The sequence below is a fragment of the Phoenix dactylifera genome, chromosome 14 (genome assembly GCF_009389715.1).
Source record: "Phoenix dactylifera cultivar Barhee BC4 chromosome 14, palm_55x_up_171113_PBpolish2nd_filt_p, whole genome shotgun sequence".
Taxonomy (NCBI): Eukaryota; Viridiplantae; Streptophyta; class Magnoliopsida; order Arecales; family Arecaceae; genus Phoenix; species Phoenix dactylifera.
Window position 1 is genome coordinate 9,552,586 of NC_052405.1, and position 24,146 is coordinate 9,576,731.

Below are 24,146 nucleotides of genomic sequence, written 5' to 3' on the forward strand. Positions count from 1 at the left end.
GGTGACTCAAACTACTTCAATGATATATTGGGTTTTTAGGTATTGATCTAAAACAACAAAAAAAAGTTACTTTTGTATTTAATAATTTTGTAAATATTATATTCTAAAGAAAAACTTTTTTTACGGTAATATAGCATATTTTATTTTCTTAAATGGCATATTAGAAAGTACTTATCAAATTCAACATTCTTGTATATTGAATTAGTCTCCAACTACAGAGAATAAGTGGAAGATAAAATGTGTGGAATCATATTGCTTCTCTTGCAATGTCATATTTTATTTTCTTAAATGGCATATTAGAAAGTACTTATCAAATTCAACATTCTTGTATATTGAATTAGTCTCCAACTACAGAGAATAAGTGGAAGATAAAATGTGTGGAATCATATTGCTTCTCTTGCAATGTCGTATGTTAGAGGGTTACGATCATTAATATTTGGTTTCTTGAACTATTTTCATGATATTAGGATATTTAGATGTTAAAATAAAATTAAAATTTATCTTTACTAATTAGCAAAACATTGTGCTTTCATAATCATTTTTTAAGAAATAGAATATTTTTAGTAAAAATAATATATTGATATTTATAGAATAGATTTTATTTTTTAATATATCCAAATCTATTGTTGCCATCCTAACTCTTTATATGACGGAAAGACTTCACCTTTTTTTGGAGTAAGAAAATATATATATATATAATTAATTAAAATAATAATTAATAATATTTTGAAGGTAAACAAAATTGTTAATTTTTTATTATTGACTATTGTTTGTTACTTGTCCATATAAATCCGAAATGCCTTTTTTTTATAAGAAAATCGAAATAGCTGTTATCATTATGACGGTTGAAAGTCATAACGATCAGTAATGGTTCCTCCGTTATCAGGCGTTATTCGAAACCTTGGTTCGGATTTAGTTTGACAGATAGGCATACATATTGACGATTTTACCCTTGCATGGGTAAGGGATGCTTCGGTCTTCGTGAAACAAACGGAGGTCGGACGGCCGAGATCGGAAGGGCGGCTTCGTAAATACGATGAAGAATGTGGGCAGCCGAGTAATTTAAAGTCACTTTGGTCGTACGTGGGCCAACGATGGTGAGTTGTCGCCATCCGTGGAGACCGGGAAGTGGGGAATGACGCAGGAGATAATGCTATTTTCCCAGGTATCTACGTGGACTATAAAATGGAATTTGACAGCGTGAGGTGAAATCTCCTGGCTGTTGCATGGAATATTTGTATTTAAATTTCGTCATCGTCAGGGTTTGGAGGGGACTAAGAATGTGAGTTGCATGTTTGGTGTTGCTTTCCCTTTTTTAAAAAAAAAAAATCTCACAAAAAAAAAAATAAACTAGGTTTTCAAATTTCTCTTACAAATATTAATTTAAATTTTTTAATAAAAATAATTTTTAAATATTATTACCAACAATCGTAAGACGAATAGAGTTACAGACTGGATCGTCTCTTTTACCGCACGGCATTCTGGTAAGGTCCTCTGGACACACCCGGAGTCTCTTCTCCTTTGTTTTGTCATCTTTTGTTTCTTAATTATTTTTTAAGCAGTTGGTGTAACTTTTATATATATATATATATATATATATATATATATATATATATATATATATATATATATATATATATATATATATATATATATATATATCAAATTTTTATATTTTTAAAAAATAATTATTTTATTTTTAAACTGCAAAAATATAGCAAAAGATTTTATTTAAAATGGATATAAAAATACATAATTTGATGGATGAGTGATTTTTTAAAAAATGGACAGGAAACATTAATATGTATTTCTTTTCTCTCTTTTTTTTTCCTCTGGTTTCGACTTACGACTATAAGTTATGTTGCATTCCATCATTTTTTGCGACGTAGATGCTGTACATGTAATTAAATAACTATTACTCATATTATATATTTTTAAACATCCCATTCATTAAACAAAAGAGAACTTAAAAAAAAAAAAATAGCCTCCAACTTTTTGGAGAGACGTGTCGTGCTAGGGTCATTTTCTTCTATAGCGGGGACTGCAAAATCTGAATCCGGAAAGAACCGTGGCCAGATCCTATTCATGTTCTCTAGTCTCATTCCTTCACCCCTCTCGCTTTTTTTTTTTCCCTTCACCCCTCTCATTCCTTTTCACCCCTCTCGCTTTTTTTTTTCCCTTCACCCCTCTCATTCCTTCACCCCTCTCGCTTCAATCCATATTTCCTGCAGGAATATATTTCTGAAAACATCAGCATTCGAAGAGGATTCCTACAGGGACAATGACCATGATTTCTATCTCCTACTCAGTAGCATAAGTGTGGATGAGTAAGAAGATAGATGCAAATGGAAAGGGACAGACTCAGACTTCACATGAAGTCTTACTTTCAAAGAAGCTATGCGCGGACTTGGGTTATTTGGAAGTCGTTATTATTTTTTTCAAAAGCAAAAGAAGGGACCTACACTATAATTACCCAGGCCGAATAATAGGAGATCCATCGCCAATAGTCAAATCCAAAATCTGGACACTACATTTGCATTTGGTTTACTGGATTTGGTATGATGATAGATGATGGAATCACATTTTCTTTAGAAGCATAATTTTTTTTTTTGATTTGAAGGAATAGTAGTTCCACTCATGCATAGAAGGAATGGTCATTCAATTCTCATGAAAGTGGGAATGAAGATATTGTTGGTAAACTAATTGATAGCATTCGTATTATAAAATAGTAATAAATAATATACTTTCATATAAATTAATATTTACATAACTAAAAATAAGTAATTTAATAAATATATAATTTAAAATATTATTTCAAAAAATAGTGAAAAAATCAAATAGTATACATTGTAATATCATATCAACTATTATTTAGAAGTGTATTATGTATCATACATAACCAAATGAGCCTTAAACGATGCATATTTAGGAAAAAAATAAAAATAGAAATATAAATTGTTAAAAATATCATTGAATAAAGAAAAAGACATATAGTTAGATAGATATTAAAATAACAAAGAAAATAATTTATTTAATATATATATAATTATTTAATAAAAATATAATATTAGAAAATAATATTACTAATATCATGTTAAATAATAAAATCAAAATAAATTGAATGGAAAAAATAAAAATTTCATTAGATAAATAATAGAAAAATAAACATAATAACACTGAAGTACATATATAATATAAAAAATAATAATTAACTAATGGTTATATAAAAATATGAAATAATACTATTGGTATATTTAAAAATAATATAAAATTGATTAATTCTAATGCGTAACTGGATAAGTTAAATATTAGAATTCAACTGCTATTTCTTTTTCCATGCATTATTTCATTTCTCATCAAATTAACGGAATGGGAATTGCGGTTCCAATTCCTTGCCTCCCATTATTATTTTGTTTTGATTCCCAACGTGACTTTTTTTTTTGGGGTCTTGGAAATTGATTGTAGCTCTTGTTGCTAAGCAAAAAGGTATAGCGGTCGGAATATGCCTCAATTCACCTCCAAGTTTATTATTATTACAAGGTATGCTATAAACAATCACATCCTCGTAGTACCAAATCTTCAAAAGAGCGGATAGACATCACTGCACATTGTTACGTAGTGTAGTACTTGAAACTACAATGATCCCCTCATCTTGTTTTCACAATTTACACACCTTATAGGACAATCTTAAGTTCTTATGGATAGACTAGAAGCACAATTTAGATTGGGCTCATACTAAACCTACCTACCCGACCTGCTCATTTTCTAGAATTATATTAAGATTTTATAAATATGAGTTGCGCCTTGGCTCAAAAATCTCAACCCAACATTAAGTAGGGTTGAGTTAGGATTGACCTACAATCCAACCTAAGCCCAACCTTAACCTTGCCTAGCTAAACCCCGTTAAATGGACAAATAATAAATATTTTATATTTTTATAGAATATTTATATGTTTGTATAACTATATATTTAGTCCTGACCAAAGAAAAATGATCAATGGTTGAGATTTCTTTCCAACATATAATAGTATAATAAAAATGACTCAGACCTTTTCCATGTCTTAACATTGTCATTCAATCCAATCTATCCTGACCCAAATTTAGCTTAGAATGGGAATGGGTTGTATGATTATTTACAAGCTATCCTTTAACAATAACCTATTTCACTCTTGCTTTCTTCAACATTATTTCTTTTCCACTCTTCACTTCCCCCCCGCCATGTATCTTGCTCTGATTTCAACTATTAAGACTATATATATATTTGTCTTTTTGGACCAAAAATAAAAACCATATTAGCATCAACTTATCACGGAAGCATGCGATCATCATATGGGAAAAAGAATACTTGATGCAAATATAAATCAGGACTTACCCTGCTTTATCCTGAAACTTCCCTCTCCCATATTCAAACCGGGCAGCGCAAATAGTCGCATTTGCAGGAGAAACAGCTGAAGTTTTGTCTGCTAATTTAACATTCACCGGAAATTAGAGTAGCAGCAGCCACCAGCCACCAGCCACCGACCATTCATTCCACTCTTCACCACCTTCCCTTTCCCTAGTTGTCAACTCCCAGTCCCAGGAGATATCTCATGATTAAAACTGCAACAAATGTCCAAACGAGTAAGTGATGCAGGGCAGCATTCCATCTCTTCTGCCACCCTGAAACTCCAAGTCCAAATTTCTAAACAATTTTAGTAAATTTTTAACCAAAACCATGCATGAACTTTCGTAACACATCTATTAGCACAGAATGGCAAAATTGGATAGCATCTAAACCTCTTTAGTGATTGCTGTCTATATCCTCTTCCTGCCAATGGATTAGTATCATAACACAATCAAACTATAGCTTACGTTGAACGGGGAAATGATCCATTATAATGCACCATCCCTAAAGATATATGTGGAACAACAGAGGTTACATCACTACCCATGTCTACCGCTTGAATGCAGCAACCTCAGAAATCCATGAGAACGTCACCGCAGAACTACTGTTCCCATGATACATATTTCCCATGGAACATTTAAATTCGCATCCTTTTGTACATGCTGCTTATTTTGTTGGGACACAAATGCCTTCGCGCAAATTGTCCTGAGACTGGGTTGCGCCTAAGTCATCGCCATTGGGGCATCATTTGCCTGTACAAAAACCAGAAGAGATCATTCCAAGTTGAAAATGCAGGACTTGATTTAGGAAGCTTCATACATGCAGATTTGAATACCTTGGCCTCCTCCCATCAAATGACAGATCACCAAATTGTGCCTTCCGTCCATTAACCAACAGGTTACCCGGCTGAGATGATTGAACCATCTGCAGAATTTAGCGTTGAGGTGATTTGGCCCTCTTCAAGCATGATGTGTTGTTAGAAAAGAAAACAGTAGAAATATAGGGGTACCATGAGCGAAGAGATACTTTGGTATGTTGGAGGCAATAGCAATGATTGTCAAGCCTCCAACAGTCATCATATACAGGATATCATAATCCACTAACAATTACTCTCAGTATCAAAGACTTGAGATTGAAGGATCAACCACTTCTGAATTCCTTGACTGAAAGAAGAGCAACAAATAAGGGGGCCCAAAACTCTGCACAGCTGGTTTCCCATGTCTTAAGGAGATTTGCACGACTAATGGAATTCATGCAATTCTTAAGACGGTTGTTGAATAAAGCACCAGCCACCTTGAACAATGTGGCAAATGAGCTGTGCAGAGAAAATTTTTGGAAATATATTGGAACATACAGCATTTTTCTTTCAAGTAATAGTTTCTAATGGTGTATGGAATAGTTCAGCATTCAAATAACAAAATAATTTTCTATAATGCATGGTGCAAAGAGAGATGCCTGGTCAACGTTAGGGTGCTCATCTGTGCAAGAATATCAGTGGAAGAATAGCATGCAGGTGAGTGAATGCATATCAGCCTCGCACCTGACGGTCATCTAATATCTACCGAGCAAACACACAAGGCAGTAGTGCCACAACGAAATCACACTGCCAACTAGAGATCCCTAAACATTAAAGGAATTAATTTGTTGTGAAAGAAGTAGACCTTTTTACTTTCTGTCCTCAGATTTCCAGTCAGATGAGGGGCAAAACTTTTTGTATTGACACCATGAACCTCTGGCATGCACCTTGCTACAAATTTCTCCTGCAGAATAAAATCCATAAGCATCACCGCAGATTGATAGAATCGGCTATATATAAACTAATAAGAGGTAATACATGATTGACCACAGAGATACATATTATCCGAATCGAGCAACCATTGGGAAGTTGCCAAAGAATGCACAAGAAAACATAAATACCACTGAACCAACCAAACAGCCTAAGCTAGCCAACTTTACCTCTTTCTTTTTATTTCGTCTGACAGCATCTATGGATCTGGAGACAGTTCCACCATTTGTATCAGACTTGTCTCGAGCAGGAAGGTTAATGGACCTGCTTTCCAGGTAACTTCATTTTTTTAGGTCCTACTAGCTATTCATATAAAAAATAAAGAGCAAAAAGGGCAGATGAATTTTCTCATCTGCAGCCTGTCAACCAAGTAGTTCCAGTAATCATCGGTTTCAAGATAAGACTAAATGGTGCTAGCACAAGATTCCATATCCATAACTCAAAGCTAATATAGCCAACTCCGGCAAGTCGAGATTTAAGCAGGTACCATACCTTGCCTTTGGTGGTCCAAGCATGGTAATACCTCCTCCCCTAAGAACGGTAGTTTTGCTGTCTGATGCTAAATGCATTCTTTTGATTTCTCCAGAGCCTCTAAAAATTCAAAATCAGAGGGCGCAGAACAATGGTGTGAGTATTAGCTGTAACCTACCCTTCAACAAGGTTGCTAAAATCATCAAAAAAATCAACCTTTTGTTTTCTGATCCTCTACTTTTCACACTAGTAGTTGTGGCTGATTTCTTTGAAGTAACCTGCAAAAACAACAGAAATGCAGATGAGGCAATATTATTATAATGCTTTAGATCAGAAGGACCAATAAGTGTGAAAATGGAGTGGCTATGAATGCAAAACTGGCACCAGTTTTGACATATAATTATGACATTCTAGAAAAAGAAACAATAATATATATAAAAGGCTTTTACAACAATGAAATATAACACAAAGTTCTTAAACTGGAGCCATTTGGACTTATCTAGCCCAAACAAGATAAGAACTTATGCTGTATGTACCTCTACCCATTATAGGTTTGCACCTTTTCACCTTTCTATCTACAACCCATGTTGAAATTAGAATCACTAAAGTACAAGATTCAACAAGCCAATAGGACATTCGCAACTTGCTACTAAAAAGAACTTTTTTTTTCTAACTTAATGAAAAGAGAGTACTGCAAAGCAATTTCTAGACAAATATAACATAGGCCATTTAGATGTTCTTAAAAATAATTTCACAACATGAAGTGTTAAGAATTTGTGTCTTGAGATGGCGTCAACAATACCAACAATACCTGAAGTGAAGCAAAAATTGGCAAGATTTCTTCAAACAAAAAACATCAAAGGAGGAAGCAGAATTATCGATTCCATTGCTCTGGAGCAGAACTATCAAAGGAAAGGTTACCTGAACATTTGAAACATCCTTTGCATGATTTAATGATGGTGCTGACTTGTTTAGGGTTTTGGGATCCAATCTCTGTGTACCTTCTCTAATGCCAGAAGGGACGGCAGCTCGCTTTTCAGTAGCAAAAGAAAAAGGGCGAGGTACAGTACCGCTAAAATGCAGTTCTGTACGTTGTCTATGGGAAACGACAGAGGTAGATCTGTAGTTGCTTGAGACTCTCTCAGCATGGGTCTTGCTTGAAACTATACTGTTATCTGTCCTTCTGATCGTCCCCTGAGATGGATATTTTGGTCTTTGAGTTGATTTCATTTCTGATTTGCTTTTGCAGTCCAACTTTAGGCCATTTCTCACCAAGGCAGCAGGCTCCTGACAACAGATTAGATGAAGAAATTACTTAATCATCCAATGGATGCTACAGTACGGTTTCTATCTGTGGATAGATTATCATTTTTTTCCATAAACTGATTCCTATTAAGAAAAAATGCACTGTAGCTTAGGAAAGCAAATAAGCTTGCAAGTAATTACACAAACAGAGGTAGATCTGTAGTTGCTTGAGACTCTATCAGCATGAGTCTTGCTTGAAACTATACTGTTATCTGTCCTGCTGATCGTCCCCTGAGATGGATATTTTGGTCTTTGAGTTGATTTCAGTTCTGATTTGCTTTTGCAGTCCAACTTTAGGCCATTTCTCACCAAGGCAGCAGGCTCCTGACAACAGATTAGACGAAGAAATTACTTAATCATCCAATGGACGCTACGATACGGTTTCTATCTGTGGATAGATTATCATCTTTTTCCATAAACTGATTCCTATTAAGAAAAATGCACGGTAGCTTAGGAAAGCAAATAAGCTTGCAAGTAATTACACAAACAGAGGAATTGCATGAAATCTGACTAGCCTTGCCCTAAATAATTACTAACTATATTTGAAAGAAGTATTTATGCAATCTAGAAGTATAACTTTAATTTGTTTGAGAAACAGATTTTATTAGCAACCTTGACATGCTTCATGTAAGAACTCTTCGTGAAGAAATTATTGACAAAATAACTGCATTAATTACTTTGATTAACAAACTACCTTGGAGAAGTATTATCACCAGCTATCAAATCAATTACTCCAATAAACTATACTCAAAATAATAGCTACCAAATTTGCTGAATTTTTGAAAAAATGTAAATTATTCTTGATTGATAGCCTTGCTGAATCACTCTGTGAATCATATATCATTTTGCGAATGCACCACAAATATAATAAATTTTGTAATCTCGTGAACAAATCATGAATCTTTATTCGATAACATAACGTCCTATCATTTTGAAAAAAAATACACAACCATCTCTTTCGTTCTATTCTTCTTCCTCTCCACCATTTTCCATTTTTCTTTCTTCTCATCCTCTATGGGCCACCGTCCATGGGCCACAACCACATCTCATCACACGTTTTATGTTCGGAGCAATCCTACAAAGACCAGAACCCTGATCAATCTTACAAAGGCCCTGCCACTGGCCAAACTCCACCATCAACAAAAACCGTAGCAGATTTCTTGCTCTCTCTAGGCATCTCTTAAAATTTTCACTTGTGGTTCTTTATTTTAGAAAAGATAAGGTTTATATCCTTATTTTATATGAACCATTAATTAACACTTTCGAATTTGTCAGATTATTTCCAAATCCTGAACTTCTTAACCTTGCCAAATTATTCCAGAATGCTGAATTTGTCAGTGCCCAAAATACATATTTATAAATTAATTAGATGATTATGTATAGTTTTTCTATTTTTAGTGATCTTTTCCTACCCAATTCCATAAAAGAACGAGATGAAATAATAGAACACAACACTTAATAAGGCCTCTTTCCTTTTTCTTTTTGGTTTTTTCCCGGTGGTACTGCAACAAGTTATGGAATGTCAAGATAAAGAAGGTAGAGATTGTCCATAAACTATATCTCCTCTAAACCCCATTATTGATGAAAAGATATTCTGAATCACTGGCACAACAGAAGACATGAACAAAGTTATGTCACTCATTCTTGTTGTTAGGTTTGCTAATATTGGCCAAAGCATGCAAAGTATGCAAATTTTTTTGGTCCTACTTATCTTCGAGCATCCAATTACCAGTGTTCTTTAAGGGACCTTCCACAACAAGAGTAAGCATAAAACAAGAAAGAACACGCACAAAAAAGGTGTGTTAGGAGACTACAATAAAAAAAGTTCTTTCCATATGAGAGGATCATCATCAAACAATAAAGCATATAAAAGCAAACCCTTTTTTTTTTTTCTCCAGCACACTTTTTTCTTTATTCAAAGTCATGATTAAGCTTGCAAACCTTTTAAAAGAACTTGTATCGGCCCACCTTTTTCTAAGACCCCTCAAGTAATTTAATAGAGGCCCCCATCATAGTCTCTTGGTCGCACCGAGTCGACCAGGTTCTGAACCAGGCCCTCTCCTCTTTTCTTTGTTTTCTGATAAAATGATGTTGGGAAGGCCCGAGAAGGCCTTCCTAGCATCATTTCTAAGTGGCGAAGGCTTTCCGCCTTTTTCCCTTCCCCTCACGATGAAAAGTCCACAGATTCAGCACTTCAGAAGGAAGATTGAAGCCTAAATAAGGTATGCTTCCTTTCTCCTATCTCAGTCCTTCAATTTTTTGGGAAGGGGGGCTTACAAAAATAGCTCAAAAATTACAAAATAAGGGGAGATCATACTAAAATTTTTGATTTAGATTTGATTTTATTATATGTTGTAGATCTATAAATGATCTACATGATGTTATAAAAAATTTTAATTGTCGGATTTTATATAATTTTTAAAAATTAAAACATATTTTTAGATTAAAAATAGAAATATATATAAAAAATAAAAATTTTACAAAGAAATTGTAAAATCAGAAACATATTTAGGGGCATGGAAGCTACTCTTCAGCAAAATTTGATTTCCATTTATTCAAGTTTTGATGCAATCATGCGCACAGTGGCCTAAGCCTAAATTTAAAAAAATTTGAAAAATATGTAGCCTATGATGCATGCCCACAGGCCTAGAAAAATATATGTAGCATCCATTATTGGGTTCTAGATGAATGTGAGCTAAAATTAATTTTTTAAATATTAATATTTAAAAATTATTTTTAAATTTAAAAAATAATTAAAAATAAATAATACCAAAAATTATAAAAATAGTAGTACATATTACATAATTCAGAAGTAATTTCTAAAGTAGAAAATATATTTTTCTGAAGTTATTATATTTAAACATATTTTTAAATTTAAAAATTATTAAAAATATATAAATAAAAAAATATGAAAAATTAGTATTATGTTTAGATAAATAAGATATATTTTCTAACGTAAAAAAAAAGATCTTCATCATAAATTTTTTTTGCTATTTTTAAATAATTGATAAGCTGATGTAGTTGATGAACATGCAGGAATGGAGTCATCGAGAGAAAAGAAGCCAGAGCATGACATTGGTTGGGATTATGGGCACATGCTCTCAGGTCGCACCATTGGAAGTGCAACTGGTGTAACACAGAGCTCAAGGAAAGAGGGATAATCAGATTGAAGCAGTATTTAGCTGGTGGCCCATAGAAGGTTTGGCAGTTGATGAAGAAGCACTTTACTGATTTCAGTGCAGTGAAGAAGAGGATTTCTAAGAAGACAGAGATGGACCGCCGAGTGGCAGAGCCACCTTCCTATCACTCTAGAAAGTCAAAGGAGATGTCTGCTCCAAATAATGAGGCACAAATTCAGATTGCTATGCAGGCGAGCCTGGATGATCAGTAGCAGTAGGATAAGGTGGCCAAGCATAGGGCTTGATTTGGACCCTCTTACTATGAATCAGGCTCCGGTTCTGCAAGTGGCAAGGCAGATCCAAAGTTAAGGAGGACCTCCTCAGTCAGGAAGGCCGTTAGCAAAGATGGTAAGAAGGGTAAGAATGCACTGAGGGGTACAAAGGATACGAAGGCAGCTGCCCAGCACACCAAAAAAGAAAAACAAAAGACACCTACAACTCCAATAGAGAGTGTCGAGGAGTCAGTTCACTCAGATTCAGAAATCAAGAGTAGCAATTCTGGTGGTTATGGATCTGCTGGCTAGAAAAGGAGTGGAGGACATGAGACCACTGTTTATGAGATATAGCCGCAAAGTGGTCTTCGATTCACCGACGAGTCCTAGTTTATGTATTACACAAAATAGAGACCATAGTGCATGATCTTGTGGAGTCTGTCCGGATCCAATTGCATATAGGAGACGGGCTCCTCGAAGTCATTCAGAAGGACATGATGCAACTATAGATAAACTCACACGTGGAGTAGGATCCATAAACGTATCAAGTTTCGAGTCGTATACTGGATCCTATTATCCGCAGCCACATGCAACCTATGACTCATATGGATATGGATACGGATATGGTGCATCTAAGGCATCTACCCTACATAGTCTGGAGCATCTTATGAATCGAATTTTGCTGTCGGCTTATTCGGATGGACTCCTTCACAGCCAATTTATCAACCATAGGACACCTCTCAAAGTCAGAGCTTCAGTAAGAGATTCGAGAGTGCTTATAACCCCGAGCGTGTTCTTTATAGGATGAACTACAACGCCGCTTGATTAGAAGCGTAGGCTAATGTGCCTCCTGACTATATTGATGATCCGAATATCTACGAAAGGCATCGCCACTCGACGAGCTTTTAGATATCGGTATATATATTGTACTTTAAATATATGTAATTGATTGTATTATTTTATATTTTTTACCTCATTACTCGATTTGAGGATATTTCATGTTGCTTCTTGTACAATGTAACATCTCACTAATCATTTTATATTTTGTATCATTTTAAAATAATAAGCTGCATCATTTAGGTTAAACCGAAATCATAGAAACATAAAAGAAAATCAAAAAACCATAAAAAAATTATTAAAAAAGTTCAAAAAGATTGATTACCATTTAAATCAACTTGAAAAACTCCACTAAAAAAAATGGGTGTGTCGGTACGGAACCGGCACGCCCTACCGTACCGTATCGACCTATCCGCCGACTGGTACAGATCTCGGTACTGGTTCGGCGAACCTTGAGTACAACAAAATCATTTTACTTTCACTATATTACTGATAGATATTCCTAAAACAAGATTCGTCAGTACTGTACCGACCCGTCTGCCGACTTGTACGGGCTCCGGTATCAGTTCGGCGGTCCAACAAAATCATTTTAGTTTCACTACATCACTGATAGATATTCCTAAAACAAGATGCTCAGCGTATTTTGTTTAGCCATATATTGAAAACTGTCTTGTGCTTAATTAAGATGATCTATTCAAAAGGGTTTAGGTAATAGTATATAACTTCTCATTTTGTGATAATGTTTACTGTAAATATATCAGAAACTAAAATAAGAAAACCTGACTCCCTCATGCTCATACCCAAACCCCCACTCCTTCTCACCTGACCAAAAAGATGATTTCTAGCTCCGCCCCTGGATCAAAATCACATGTCTGTGTGTGGTACATGCCAAAATCATCATAAAGTCTCATCCACAGCAATCATAGAGATCTATGGTGATCATGAAAGTCATTTGGATCACAAAAGGCATATGACTAAGATATGGATTTGGAATTAAATACTTGACATGGAATTTTCAATGGTTGCAGCGCAGTTGGCCATCTAAAGCACTTGAAATATTTTGATATTTTGATCTTCATGTTCATTCATTTTCCTTTTTTTTGGGTTCTTCCTGTTTTGTGAATGATTAACTTAGGAATGGTATATATTCAACTTAAATTTATTTTTTAGGTCTATTAACCAGCAAAAAATAATTTTAAAAAAATCCAATTGCAACTTTGGCATACCTTCTTGACCTTCGGAACTGATACACGTTTCTCTGTATGCCTCTTAGCACCCGACTTCATTTTCCCTACAGCAGTGTTGTCAACCAGCCAATGTTCTGAATTTTCTGGATTAGAATCTACAGAAAACAATGCAGTCCTTTGGGAAGCTTCCACAGTAGTGGCATCACATGCTGAATTTTCATATTTCCTTGAAATCCCTCCATCATCAAGTCCACCGAGCTCATGCTGATCAATTTCTTCTTTGCTTTTTACCAGTGATACATGCACCGATGATTCTGTATCCAAGGTCTCCATCTGATGAGCATAGCCAGAGTTCTTTTCCTCTTCAATCTCTTCCAAGCTTTTCTCTGATGGTGTCACAATCTCATCGTTCAAGTCCTTTATTTGAAGTGTTTCATTGAAGCTTTTCCCTTTTTCCGAGGCAACTCCAACTGCAGCTTTTTTTAAGCAAGCATTGCTAGCATTTGCTACTCCATTTCTGAGACTTTCAAGTTGTGTTGCTGTTTCATCCTCCTCTCCCGTTTGGCTAGAAATACTATCATCACCACCATGATCCGATGGGAGCTCAGTTTGCTGATTCTCTTGCAAAGCCTTCATAGCTCGAATTCTTTGGTAATACTCTTCAAAGAATGCCTTCTTTTGGGCAACTAAACCGGGAGCTCTGAATTTCTCCAGCTCCTCTTGACGTCTATTGCAAGTAAACACCGACCTTCTTTCCCATGACAAGGACTCAACTGCAAATCTTCCAAAGGATATTGAACCATGATCAAGCATTTGGGACATGGAAACTTCCTGCAAACCCCAAAAAAAAAGAAGATAACAATGATAATATAGGATCTTACATAAAAGAAAAGAAAAAAAAAGAAAATGGAAACATACACAAGCTCATGTAATAATAATATTATCCATATAATCCTATTACAGAGTAGCGAAGGCACAAAGGAATTGTAGAAGATCAGGACCAAGTACAGCTTAAGCCCAAAGCACTGCAAGTTCAGGTTTACATCTAGAGCTTCATATGTATGCACCAAGTAACCAACAAACAGGAAATAAGGTGAGGATACTTCATTCAGGCAAGGCTTCTGTAACTTTTAAACCCTAAAAGTGTGTTAAAGATGGCATAATTTAGAGCAAAAAGTAATAATGCATATGTGGATGAAGTTTAGAGTCAGACCAGAAAGATAATATAAACAAGGGAATAACAATAAAAAACCAGGTAGAACTTGAGAGAGAAAAAATGAAAGAGATTATGTGTTCCAAAAATGCAAGAGAGAATAAGAACACTGGAAATAATAATTATCTAGAATTCCCCTCACTGGACCAAAGCAACAGCATTCAGTCAAGAAACTGTTTAACGATGTAGTAACAAAGTTTTATTCAGATTAGCAATGACACATAATAAGAGATAGCTTTAATATTTTAGTGACATATAAGTAATAGTAATTATATTGAAGATGTGGTGTTCAGTATCTAATGTAAATTTGGTGATTTATTAGGAATGCAATTCCTGTCTATTCCACAAATTGCAATTTTGACTAGTACCTTCTAGTAAAATTCTGAGAACTTGAGAAACTCTAGTGCTCAGATCCTTCTTGCAAGATAATTCTCATATTCAAGTTACACTTACGTAGATTGGCTAACTGTTGGTTGACATGCTAACAAAGTGTTTTGAGTTATTGACCTAGGGTATGAAGATTCAACAATATGTAGATTAATCAACTGAAGAATCTCCTGCAGTATTTTGTTGCTCCAGCCACAATATATCCTTTGCTAGCTGGCAACATTTAATCACTGATTCTCTATAGCAACATCTTTCACCATATCTTGCCATACATCTCAACAATCAACATCCTCTAATACTATATGTCCATGGTCAATTAAGCTCATGCATCACTTGCTTGATGACGTGTCCAATGTTCATTTAGAACACTGACAAATCGTTTGTGAAAATGACCACATAAAATATTTGATGGCGTGTTGGATCCATCATTCACTTGCCTATCAAGAAGAACTTCTGCCTAATCATGTAGTGTGTGGGAGAAAGGACACCATATAAGGATGGATGAATATATATCGCGCAAGCAACTGATCGGCAGAGGAATAGCAGGACAAGAAGCTTCAATGCAGGTAGTCATGCCAGAGATTCACTCCTCTAGCACAACCACATGCTCTGTATTGACTCTGCCTCCCCACCGTCCTACCAAGCTTTATGGACCATCTTCTTGCTGCTCGGTAGCATGGCTATGCTGTCAATACTTGCATGATGTTCCTTTCAAAAGTCGTCCCTCGCACATAAAGCAACAGATAAGTTATTCTCTGTTTGCCATATTGTCTGTCATGTCCTTTGTATTGAACCTTCCTGTCGTTAGCAACATCTATTCTTTCCATAATCCAATATAATCATCATATGGCTCTAGGCTTACCTGGTTTGATGCATTATACTTCTGTGAACTCTGCCGATGCTACTCTTCTGTAGGTTTCACAAACAAATTCAATTCCATGTAGTCGACTTTCTATCTTATGAGGCTTCTCTAAAAAGTCTGGTTTCTGTCTAAACTTAAAAGTTTTGGATAGCATTAAATGTTTATGTCACTGCTCAACTTATCATATTGGTAAACAAACCAGAGCTGAAGCACATCTTACAAATCCTCAAACATGTTGTATGCCATTCGTGTCTTCTAGCCTGGAAATATGTGGCGTAATGATCATGAGCTCTCTTGATCTCTTTTCCCCATCTAAATTAGCGATTGCTAATCCACACCATGATTGATCATGCTCAACATTATGACAGTAATTAAATTGGGGAACAAAATTCTCTTTCATTATAAAAGTGAGAAGAATTAAATATCAGAACAATGTGAATAGACTTGAGCCAAATTATGCCTTTGCTATTAATCAGTAGGTGATGAACTTTTGCCTAGCATTCCAGCCATTATATGCTATACTTAGAAAGTTCTGTGAAATAAGATCAATGAACATAACAATAAATCTTCTTGAAAATGAAGCTTGATGACCTTGTCATGTCGTCACATATGATGCGGACTTGTCAGACTTATTGGCAAACCTTCGATGTTTGATCTAACTTGAGTTGACATGGGGAAGCATTATAGCACATGTACTACTGTATAGCATATTATTCTGTTCCTTTTTTAACTGTGACAATATGCCCTTATAGATAGTGCATTTATATAATGAGCTAGCAGTCCTAATGGGATGATCTTGGACCCCAAAAACTAAATAAATTTCTTGACACTTTGTTGATTGATATGATGTACAAAAATATTAAAAGTTGAAAGGTCATGGATACAAGAACCTCAATCTTCAACATGGCCAAAAGTTTTGCACTAATGCTGCCACCAGATTAATATAGGAAATTGCTGGAGAATCCAAAGGTTACATACTTGCACTGCTATTGGTTTACATTAAGTTTTGCACAGAAAATGATCACTTAATAAGCAGGATATCTGCAGAAAAACATGATAAAGATCTGGATAATCTACAGCATAAAGCTTCTAGAGTGCAAATACATTAGAACATTGCATCAAGAGAAGACCTAAAATAATTGAGAAGGTGAGATTCCACAACAGTTCGATGTTACAACAAACCATAAGACACTATATAAATCAAGGTATTTAGAGCTAAGCTAAGAAAAATTTACTAAAGTTGCTCAGAAAAATTGGACTACTTTAAAGCCACAGTATATTGAAGGCACAGAAACAGTCTTTATAATGAAGGCATTTCCTATGTTGAGAATATCAAGAAATAAATAAAAAAGAGCTGCAGTTTACATGATAGCGCAATTATTATGTTGAAGAAAACAACTTTAAGAAGCCCAAACAATGGATAGACAAAATATTCAGAATTAGTAATTACTGGGTTACCTAATAAAAAAAGGAAGTACCTGAGAGTCATCATGGTCAGACAATTTATCATGCGACCATCCATTATAAGTTTGACCAATATCAGTTGCCATATCATATCAACCAGGTCTTACACAATGGTTTGCACTACAGAAACCCATAATAAGAAGCTTCCATCATGAAAAATCCTGAAGATGTCCTTCCTTTCTACCAGGATAAAGCCATAGGTGTAAGATGTATCAGCTGTTAACAAGGTAACATGAGCTAATTTCAGGAACAAGTTCTTACTCTGTTCTTGATAATTTCAGTAGAAAACTATCACAAATATATAAAAGGGGGAAGAGAGGGATTGAGGAAAAATATTGAAAGGTTTAGTCTCTTTTGGAGAACACAAATAGATCATCAATGACCGACAAAATTCACTTCTATGCTGGCAAGAGAAATGATGAGAAGTGCTGAAAATTAAATGAAAATCTTATGTGAAGAAACAAAAAGATATATTGGGTGCAGGTACAGTGAATAATTTTTTAAAGAGCAGAAAATTCATGAACAGTTCACTAACATGAACTTATGAAAATAATCAACAACTAAAGAATCAATCGTGATAATACGCAGAGAATCATCAGTAAGAAAGAGTTGAACAATAAACTGATAGGCATTTTAAGGCTAGATTAATTTTTCTAAATTAAGTTTTGCTCCAATTTCAAGTTTCAATGATTAACACTATGCATTCTTAGATTTCATCAAAAGTGGAATTCAAGTAAATATGGGAAACAACAACAAGAGAAAAAGGACAAGTCGTAGTTTCAGTCAAATCGAGTAGATAAATAAAGGAAAAGGATAAAAGAAGGATTCACATAGAATCTCAGTTCTCCATATGTAGTCTTCCAAGTTATTAAGGATTTCTTATGCAAAGCAAGAATCCTTGGATAAAAGAACCACTGTAAAGGGGCAAATTTCAAGAACAAGCTAAGAAAGTTGGTCAAGTCATTCCAACACATTCTGTAGTTAATATCAAAGTAGCATCTCAAGATGATTTAGATTGAGATCATTCACTGACTGCCGCATATTCTCGAGACAAATTCTGTCAAGCAAACTAAGTAATACTAGCATCACACACCAAATATCCAGTTTGGCAAAAGTCTAGGTGACTTATGTATTCTATTCTTGTTACCTGTCTCCTCATATCAAAATTCCATTACCCAGGTCTTGAAAGAGCAAAGCTTAAAAAGATCATATGACAGTGCAAACAACAGATTCCAGCTTCCAGAAACTAAAGCAGAATTTTAAACAGTGAATTTACCAAATATACAAAGGAAACAAGAAATTTCTTCAAGCACGACGATCAAATTTTTGAAGGTAATATTTCTGCATCCACACTAACAAGATCAAAATTTCCTCTATAAAAATGACAAGTAATGCCATAATCATTATATAAAAAAAAAAAGGAGAAAGGAACGAAACTAGTAGAGAAAACTTGCTGCTCAAAAGAAACATTCATGAAAATAGAAAAATCACAATTCTGGTCTCCAACTTCTCTTCACCATATATTAAAATTAAAGATTTTATCTTCTCCTCTGCATCATAACCCTTACCGAAGCAAGAAAAGGAAAACTATAGCAACAGTCGTATTATTCCGTCTTTTCGACACCAAGAAGATAACCAACAAAAAAAAAGGAAAAAAAGAGAGCAAGAAAGATCTCAGGAGCAAACTACGGTTGAAAACCTGAAACAAGAAGACCCAGAGGTTTGAAGCCCTTGTACCTGTGCTTCGAATACTAGGCTCCCATTTCCCTAACACCAGGATTTCAGCTCAAGAAGAGCTCTGAGATCACCAACAGCCGGAAAAGAAACGCAGTGCTTCAAGAACCGGGAGAAAGAATGAAGTTACTAATTTGGGCACCATTGTAACATTAATAAATGCACCTTTTCACACGTATTACGTTTGCCGGAAATCTAACGCCTGTAAAATAAATAAGAACAGAAAAGTAGTTGGATCGTGGGGAGATGGATGAATGGAATTCGGCTCCACAGGCCTAACTTATAGGGTCATTTTGTCCTTTTCTTGCGGGATGGGCATCTCAGAAGGTTCTTGCCTTCTTGGCTATCAAGTAGAGAGAGAGAGAGAGAGAGAGAGAGAGGGGTGACCGTTGCTTCCGCTGGGGTGAAAAGCGTCACTACAACGCACGTGAGACTCACACGAAGCCATATGGGACTATGGGAGAGGAGATGGGTCTTAGATCTAATCTAACCCAATGGTGGGCCAGTCTCTAGTTGGGTGGGCCCACTTCTGACAGCCACACAGATTCCGTCGATCAACTGATCTACGGTGTGCAAGTGAGTAGACGGCGGGATCCCAAAGCCCCAATGGGCCATCAGTTGGATCCTTCTCAACGGACGGCCGGTGTTTAATTGGACCGAAACAGATGAGCCTCAAAAGACTGATGGAACCCATACTTGACGCGTACTCTATTTGTTAGGTCAACCGGGACGACGCGTAGCCTGTTACTATCTATAACTTGATATTTCCGACAAGCACCAGCTACTTGACATTCGGGTTGCGTGTATTTTAAAACATTTTTGTAGAACTAACTTCTTGTCTACGTTCACCATTTGCGCAGAGACGGTCCCCTAAGATTCCGACTTAAAGAAGACTACAGCAGATAAGACCTCAAAGACAAAACAGAAAAAAAAATTATCTTTCTTAGTGAATTTGCGAAGGCCTCAAAGATAAAAGAGAAAAAAAAATCTCTTTTAGTGAACTCGTCTTAGGCTCCAAACGCATTAAGCCGCTCCCGTGCTCAGATGTTCCATGGTTGCTAGTGGACATTGACTGCTTCAGTTTAAATTAATGATACCAAATATAGCTATAGCTAGTATACATGATACGTATCTTGATGCAAGCAGACATCCAAGTACCGTACGTTCGGACATGCACTAGCGGCGTGTACCACCTCGGGGCATTTGAGCTATAGCTTGATGTTGCCAGCACCTAACATGTACAAATAGACAGCTACAGAAATGGCACCTTAGACTTGCTTATAGTGTAAGCACTGATAGCTCAACTCAATATGATAACGGCTAAACAGTTTCAAAAAGCTTGGTTACAATGGTTGTTTAAATTTGAGTTGTGTTGGGTTGCGCATTGGATCTGATCCAACCCCCGCTTACCATCCTCCCCGCGCGAAAATTCTTTCGTCTGTTTGGGTTGGGCTGTTCGCCAAGGGTGGTTGCCACCCAAACCCTTTGTGAAATAGTGAGGAAGCGAGCTGCATCTTTAGAAACAACCTAAGCATGTCTTGCACATATTAGTGCACTTCTGCGGGTTCTACTACTGTGTTTTTTCATAATCTTTTTTTAATGGATGGAGAGAATAGATTTCCGTCGTTGGCTGATGGAGATACTATAGAAAGAATGACAGACAACTGATTGCCAACCGATTTTTCTAGCTCTAGTATTGGTCGCATTATCAGATTCATCCTGCCCTGATTTCCGACAACATGGCCCAGCCGGCATCCTCTTCGTCGAGACTATTGCTATCTCCGACATCAATAGTTACCTCATCGAGCCATCCAATGCCTTTTTATTTTTTTTTTTTAATGGATGGAGAAAATAGATCTCAACTATTGGTTAATGGACAACTAATTGCCAACCGATTTTTCTAACTCTAGTATTTGTTGCATTATCAGATTCACCCTGCCCTTATTTCTGACAACATGGCCCAGCCGACATCTTCGTCATCGAGACTATTGCTATCTCCGACATCAGGATTTACCTTATCGAGCCATCCTGTGCCTTTTCATAATTTTTGTTTTAATGGATGGAGAGAATAGATCTCAACTGTTGGCTGATGGGGATACTATAGGAAGAATGGCAGACAACCGATTGCCAGTCTATTTTTCTAATTCTAGTATTGGTCGCGTTATCCGATTCATCCTGTCCTGATTTCCAACAACATGGCCCAATCGGCATCTTCGTCATCAAGACTATTGCTATCTCCGACATCAAGATTTACATCATCGAGCCATCCAATGCCTTTTCATAATTTTTTTTAATGGATGGAGAGAATAAATCTCGACCGTTGGTTGATGGGGATACCATAGGAAGAATGGCAGACAACCGATTGCCAATCTATTTTTCTAACCCTAGTATTGGTCGCCTTATCCAATTCACCCTATCTTGATTTATGATAACATGGCCTAGTCGGCATCTTCGTCGTTGAGACTATTGCTATCTCCGATATCAAGATTTACCACCACACGACATCCTAAGAAGCATAGCATTTGCCATACTTTTGCTTAGCATGTTCCGATCATTAGTTCAAGAAGTACAAAATCTTATGTTTGGGATAAACTCACAAATAAGTCTAGCATCATCTCATTTCTCGGAAGTGTGCTAAAAGGATGCAGGACATGTTTCTAAAAGACCAAATGGCACACAATTTGAAATGAGATGCATGTAAATGACCAAAATGGATGGACATGCACAATCAACAATAGTAAATTTGATTTTGAAAATTCCGGTTAGTTTAGCATTTCAGCTTTGATCTTTAGAAGAAAAAAAATTGAAAAGAAAAGGCAGCTTTATGCACGTGCCCTGAGCATGACTCAGAAGTCAGAACCAGTAAAGTTTTGACGTGCTAATGAGCTCTACCTTTTTATCCCTAAAAAATCCCATCCCTTCAGAAAGTAACGTGGAAGGAGAGATGGACGCCCGAAGGACTCACGCACAAAGAGAAGACCCACATGAAGGCCATTGCTATTTCCAAGCAACGAATAACACGCACTTGTCAGAACTGATCACGTGCAAGAGCTCTTTTCTCTTATGTTCAATATATAAGCCTGGTAATCCTCGAGCTTATGTGCAAATTGCGAGATCCTGGCCTTTGACGGGTTTGATGGGACCACAGCGATACTCCTGGGACCCCCTTCTTTAGCCCAGTGAGGGCCTGACACATCAGCTGCGGGCCACCACTACCTAAAATGCAGACACGATAACAGATTCTAGGCCGACCAGTGGAACAAAAAGAGATCAGACTCTCTGGTCCCACCATCTGTTCAACTATACACCGTTGATTAATGGGTCTCACCTGAACGAACGGTAAGGATTTAGATGGACGGTATTGAAGTGAGAAGAGGATCCAAACTCGCTGAGAAGGAACAAGAAGGTATACTTCTCTCGGATTGTTTTCGAATCAAACATGGAAAGAAACTTTTACAGAACTCAGAAATCAGAGATCGAAACTTATAATTTTTACATCAAACTGTAGCTCAAATGCTTGGCTCCATCAGTTTAAATCTCATTTTCCTCCTCCCATATAAATTTATTTTATCAGATTTGCTCATTAAACTGGAATTCTTGATCTAGATCAGCGTGAAACAAGAGACTGACATCAGATCCAAGTTTTGAGTTCAAAAAATAGAACAAAACGATCGCTTTTCTCCCTAAAATTTTCCAACAACGGGACGTTTCTGCAAACTTAAAATTAGATCACAGGTTCGGATCGAAAAATTTAGGGAGAACACCGCAAAAAAGAAAAGTTCGGGCAGAAAATTAGCTGAATTCGAGCTGTGACGCTTCAAATAACGACGAATTCTACTACATTTCCTGGAATCTTTAGATCTCAGATTCAACACTCACTCACCCGCACCAACATTCAAGAAAAAATCAAGAGAATTCGAGAAATTAAGGGCGATGGGGGCGCGCACCTTTTGATCGAGAAGAAGAAATCTCCGATGCATTGAAGTACGTGGATCCAAGATCACAGATGAGAGATCTCACAAATTCTAAAAATTTAGAAACGATTCAAGAGGACCTCCAATTCGATCAAAATCGAAATCTATACTGGAAATCTTCTCTCTCTCTCTCTCTCTCTCTCAGTTTCTCTCACTCTCTCTCTCTCTCTGGGCAAGCGAGAGACTGGGCCTTCTAAGCGGGAGATGCACAGTAGCCAAGTAGTTGCTTCATTCTCTTACAAAATTGCCCTTGGATATTCTTCAATTACGAGAAAGCCATCCCTTCGCGGTGCACTTCGAGCCGTTAGATCTCACCATCTGATCTACCGATGGACACCGGAAGAGGGACCACCGAACGAATGGTTCCTATCAAGTGATGGACTGATGGTCCGGCCGTCGGAGTTTAATAAGACGGTGACTTACTGGAGCTCGAGCTGAAATTTGCGACGGGCTTCGAAAGTTGCACACATGTACCGTTTGGTGGCTAAGAACCAATTCTTTCTCTTTCCTGTGACAGTACAAGCTATTGTTTAACCTTCCAGCTTTGAAAATTGCATGCAGGGCTCTTGGAACACATGACTCCACATGTAAGCTAGCTTTGTGCTTCTCTTTCTTGGGCCATAACTTGATAATTCCATCATCTGAGACTTTTGTGTTTACTGCAATATATTGTTTAAGCCATGTTCGTAGAACTTTGAGAGAAATTGATCTTTTTTTACAACAAAGATAATTGATTGGTACCGATTTGTTGGATTAGATAGCATCCATGTGGGAAAGGAGATGCCACGTGGATCTTATCCTTTTATTTCTCTCTCAAACTATTTATACATATAAACCTCTTCCTTGAAAGTATATATAAGTTTATGCAAACAATATATCAAATATTGTTTTAATGGGTTTATCATATATACATTGATCCAGGAAAATTTGCTCTAAAACCAAAAAGTGGGAAAATAGATGGATTGCAGTTTTTAAGTATTTGTTATATAGGCCTAATAAGTCCATGAAATGGAGATAGTGGCCTCACTTCTTTCTTTTTTTAATTATAAAAAACAAACCCCTTTGCAACTTACACAAACCTCTCTGATCTCTAGTACAAGGCTTTGTATTAGAGTTCATTTTAATCCGAGTTAACTTACCCTTTGCAGAAT

General features: G+C 36.2%; 1 protein-coding gene across 5 annotated transcripts; it reads right to left on the minus strand.

The window, feature by feature from the left end:
• Positions 1-4,767: 4,767 nt before the first annotated feature.
• LOC103704774 (protein WVD2-like 7) lies at positions 4,768-23,133 on the minus strand. 5 transcript variants are annotated; one of them, XM_039133585.1, is made up of 11 exons: positions 22,969-23,133; positions 17,302-17,503; positions 13,401-14,192; positions 8,088-8,270; positions 7,563-7,928; positions 6,858-6,919; positions 6,663-6,761; positions 6,341-6,434; positions 6,046-6,144; positions 5,220-5,308; positions 4,768-5,136 (listed from the first exon to the last, which is right to left on the minus strand). In XM_039133585.1, the coding sequence occupies exons 2-11, from the start codon at positions 17,371-17,373 to the stop codon at positions 5,112-5,114; spliced, it is 1,881 nt and encodes a 626-aa protein (XP_038989513.1). In that variant the 5' UTR covers positions 17,374-17,503; positions 22,969-23,133; the 3' UTR covers positions 4,768-5,111. The 5 variants fall into 5 exon arrangements, 4 of the variants coding, with proteins under 4 accessions (XP_038989513.1, XP_038989515.1, XP_038989512.1 ...); XM_039133587.1 differs by lacking the exon at positions 22,969-23,133 and adding an exon at positions 19,025-19,313 and having other exon boundaries at positions 7,563-7,925; XM_039133584.1 differs by lacking the exon at positions 22,969-23,133 and adding an exon at positions 19,025-19,308.
• Positions 23,134-24,146: the final 1,013 nt, after the last annotated feature.

What these genes read in the sequence shown, in the direction of transcription:
- LOC103704774 (XM_039133585.1), bottom strand. Translation starts at nt 17,373, where the DNA reads ATGGCAACTGATATTGGTCAAACTTATAATGGATGGTCGCATGATAAA. An exon ending in CAGTTCCGAAGGTCAAGAAG is followed by an intron (nt 8,271 to 13,400) that starts GTATGCCAAAGT and finishes ATCTGTTGTCAG; the next exon opens with GAGCCTGCTGCCTTGGTGAG. An exon ending in ACAGATCTACCTCTGTTTGT is followed by an intron (nt 7,929 to 8,087) that starts GTAATTACTTGC and finishes ATCTGTTGTCAG; the next exon opens with GAGCCTGCTGCCTTGGTGAG.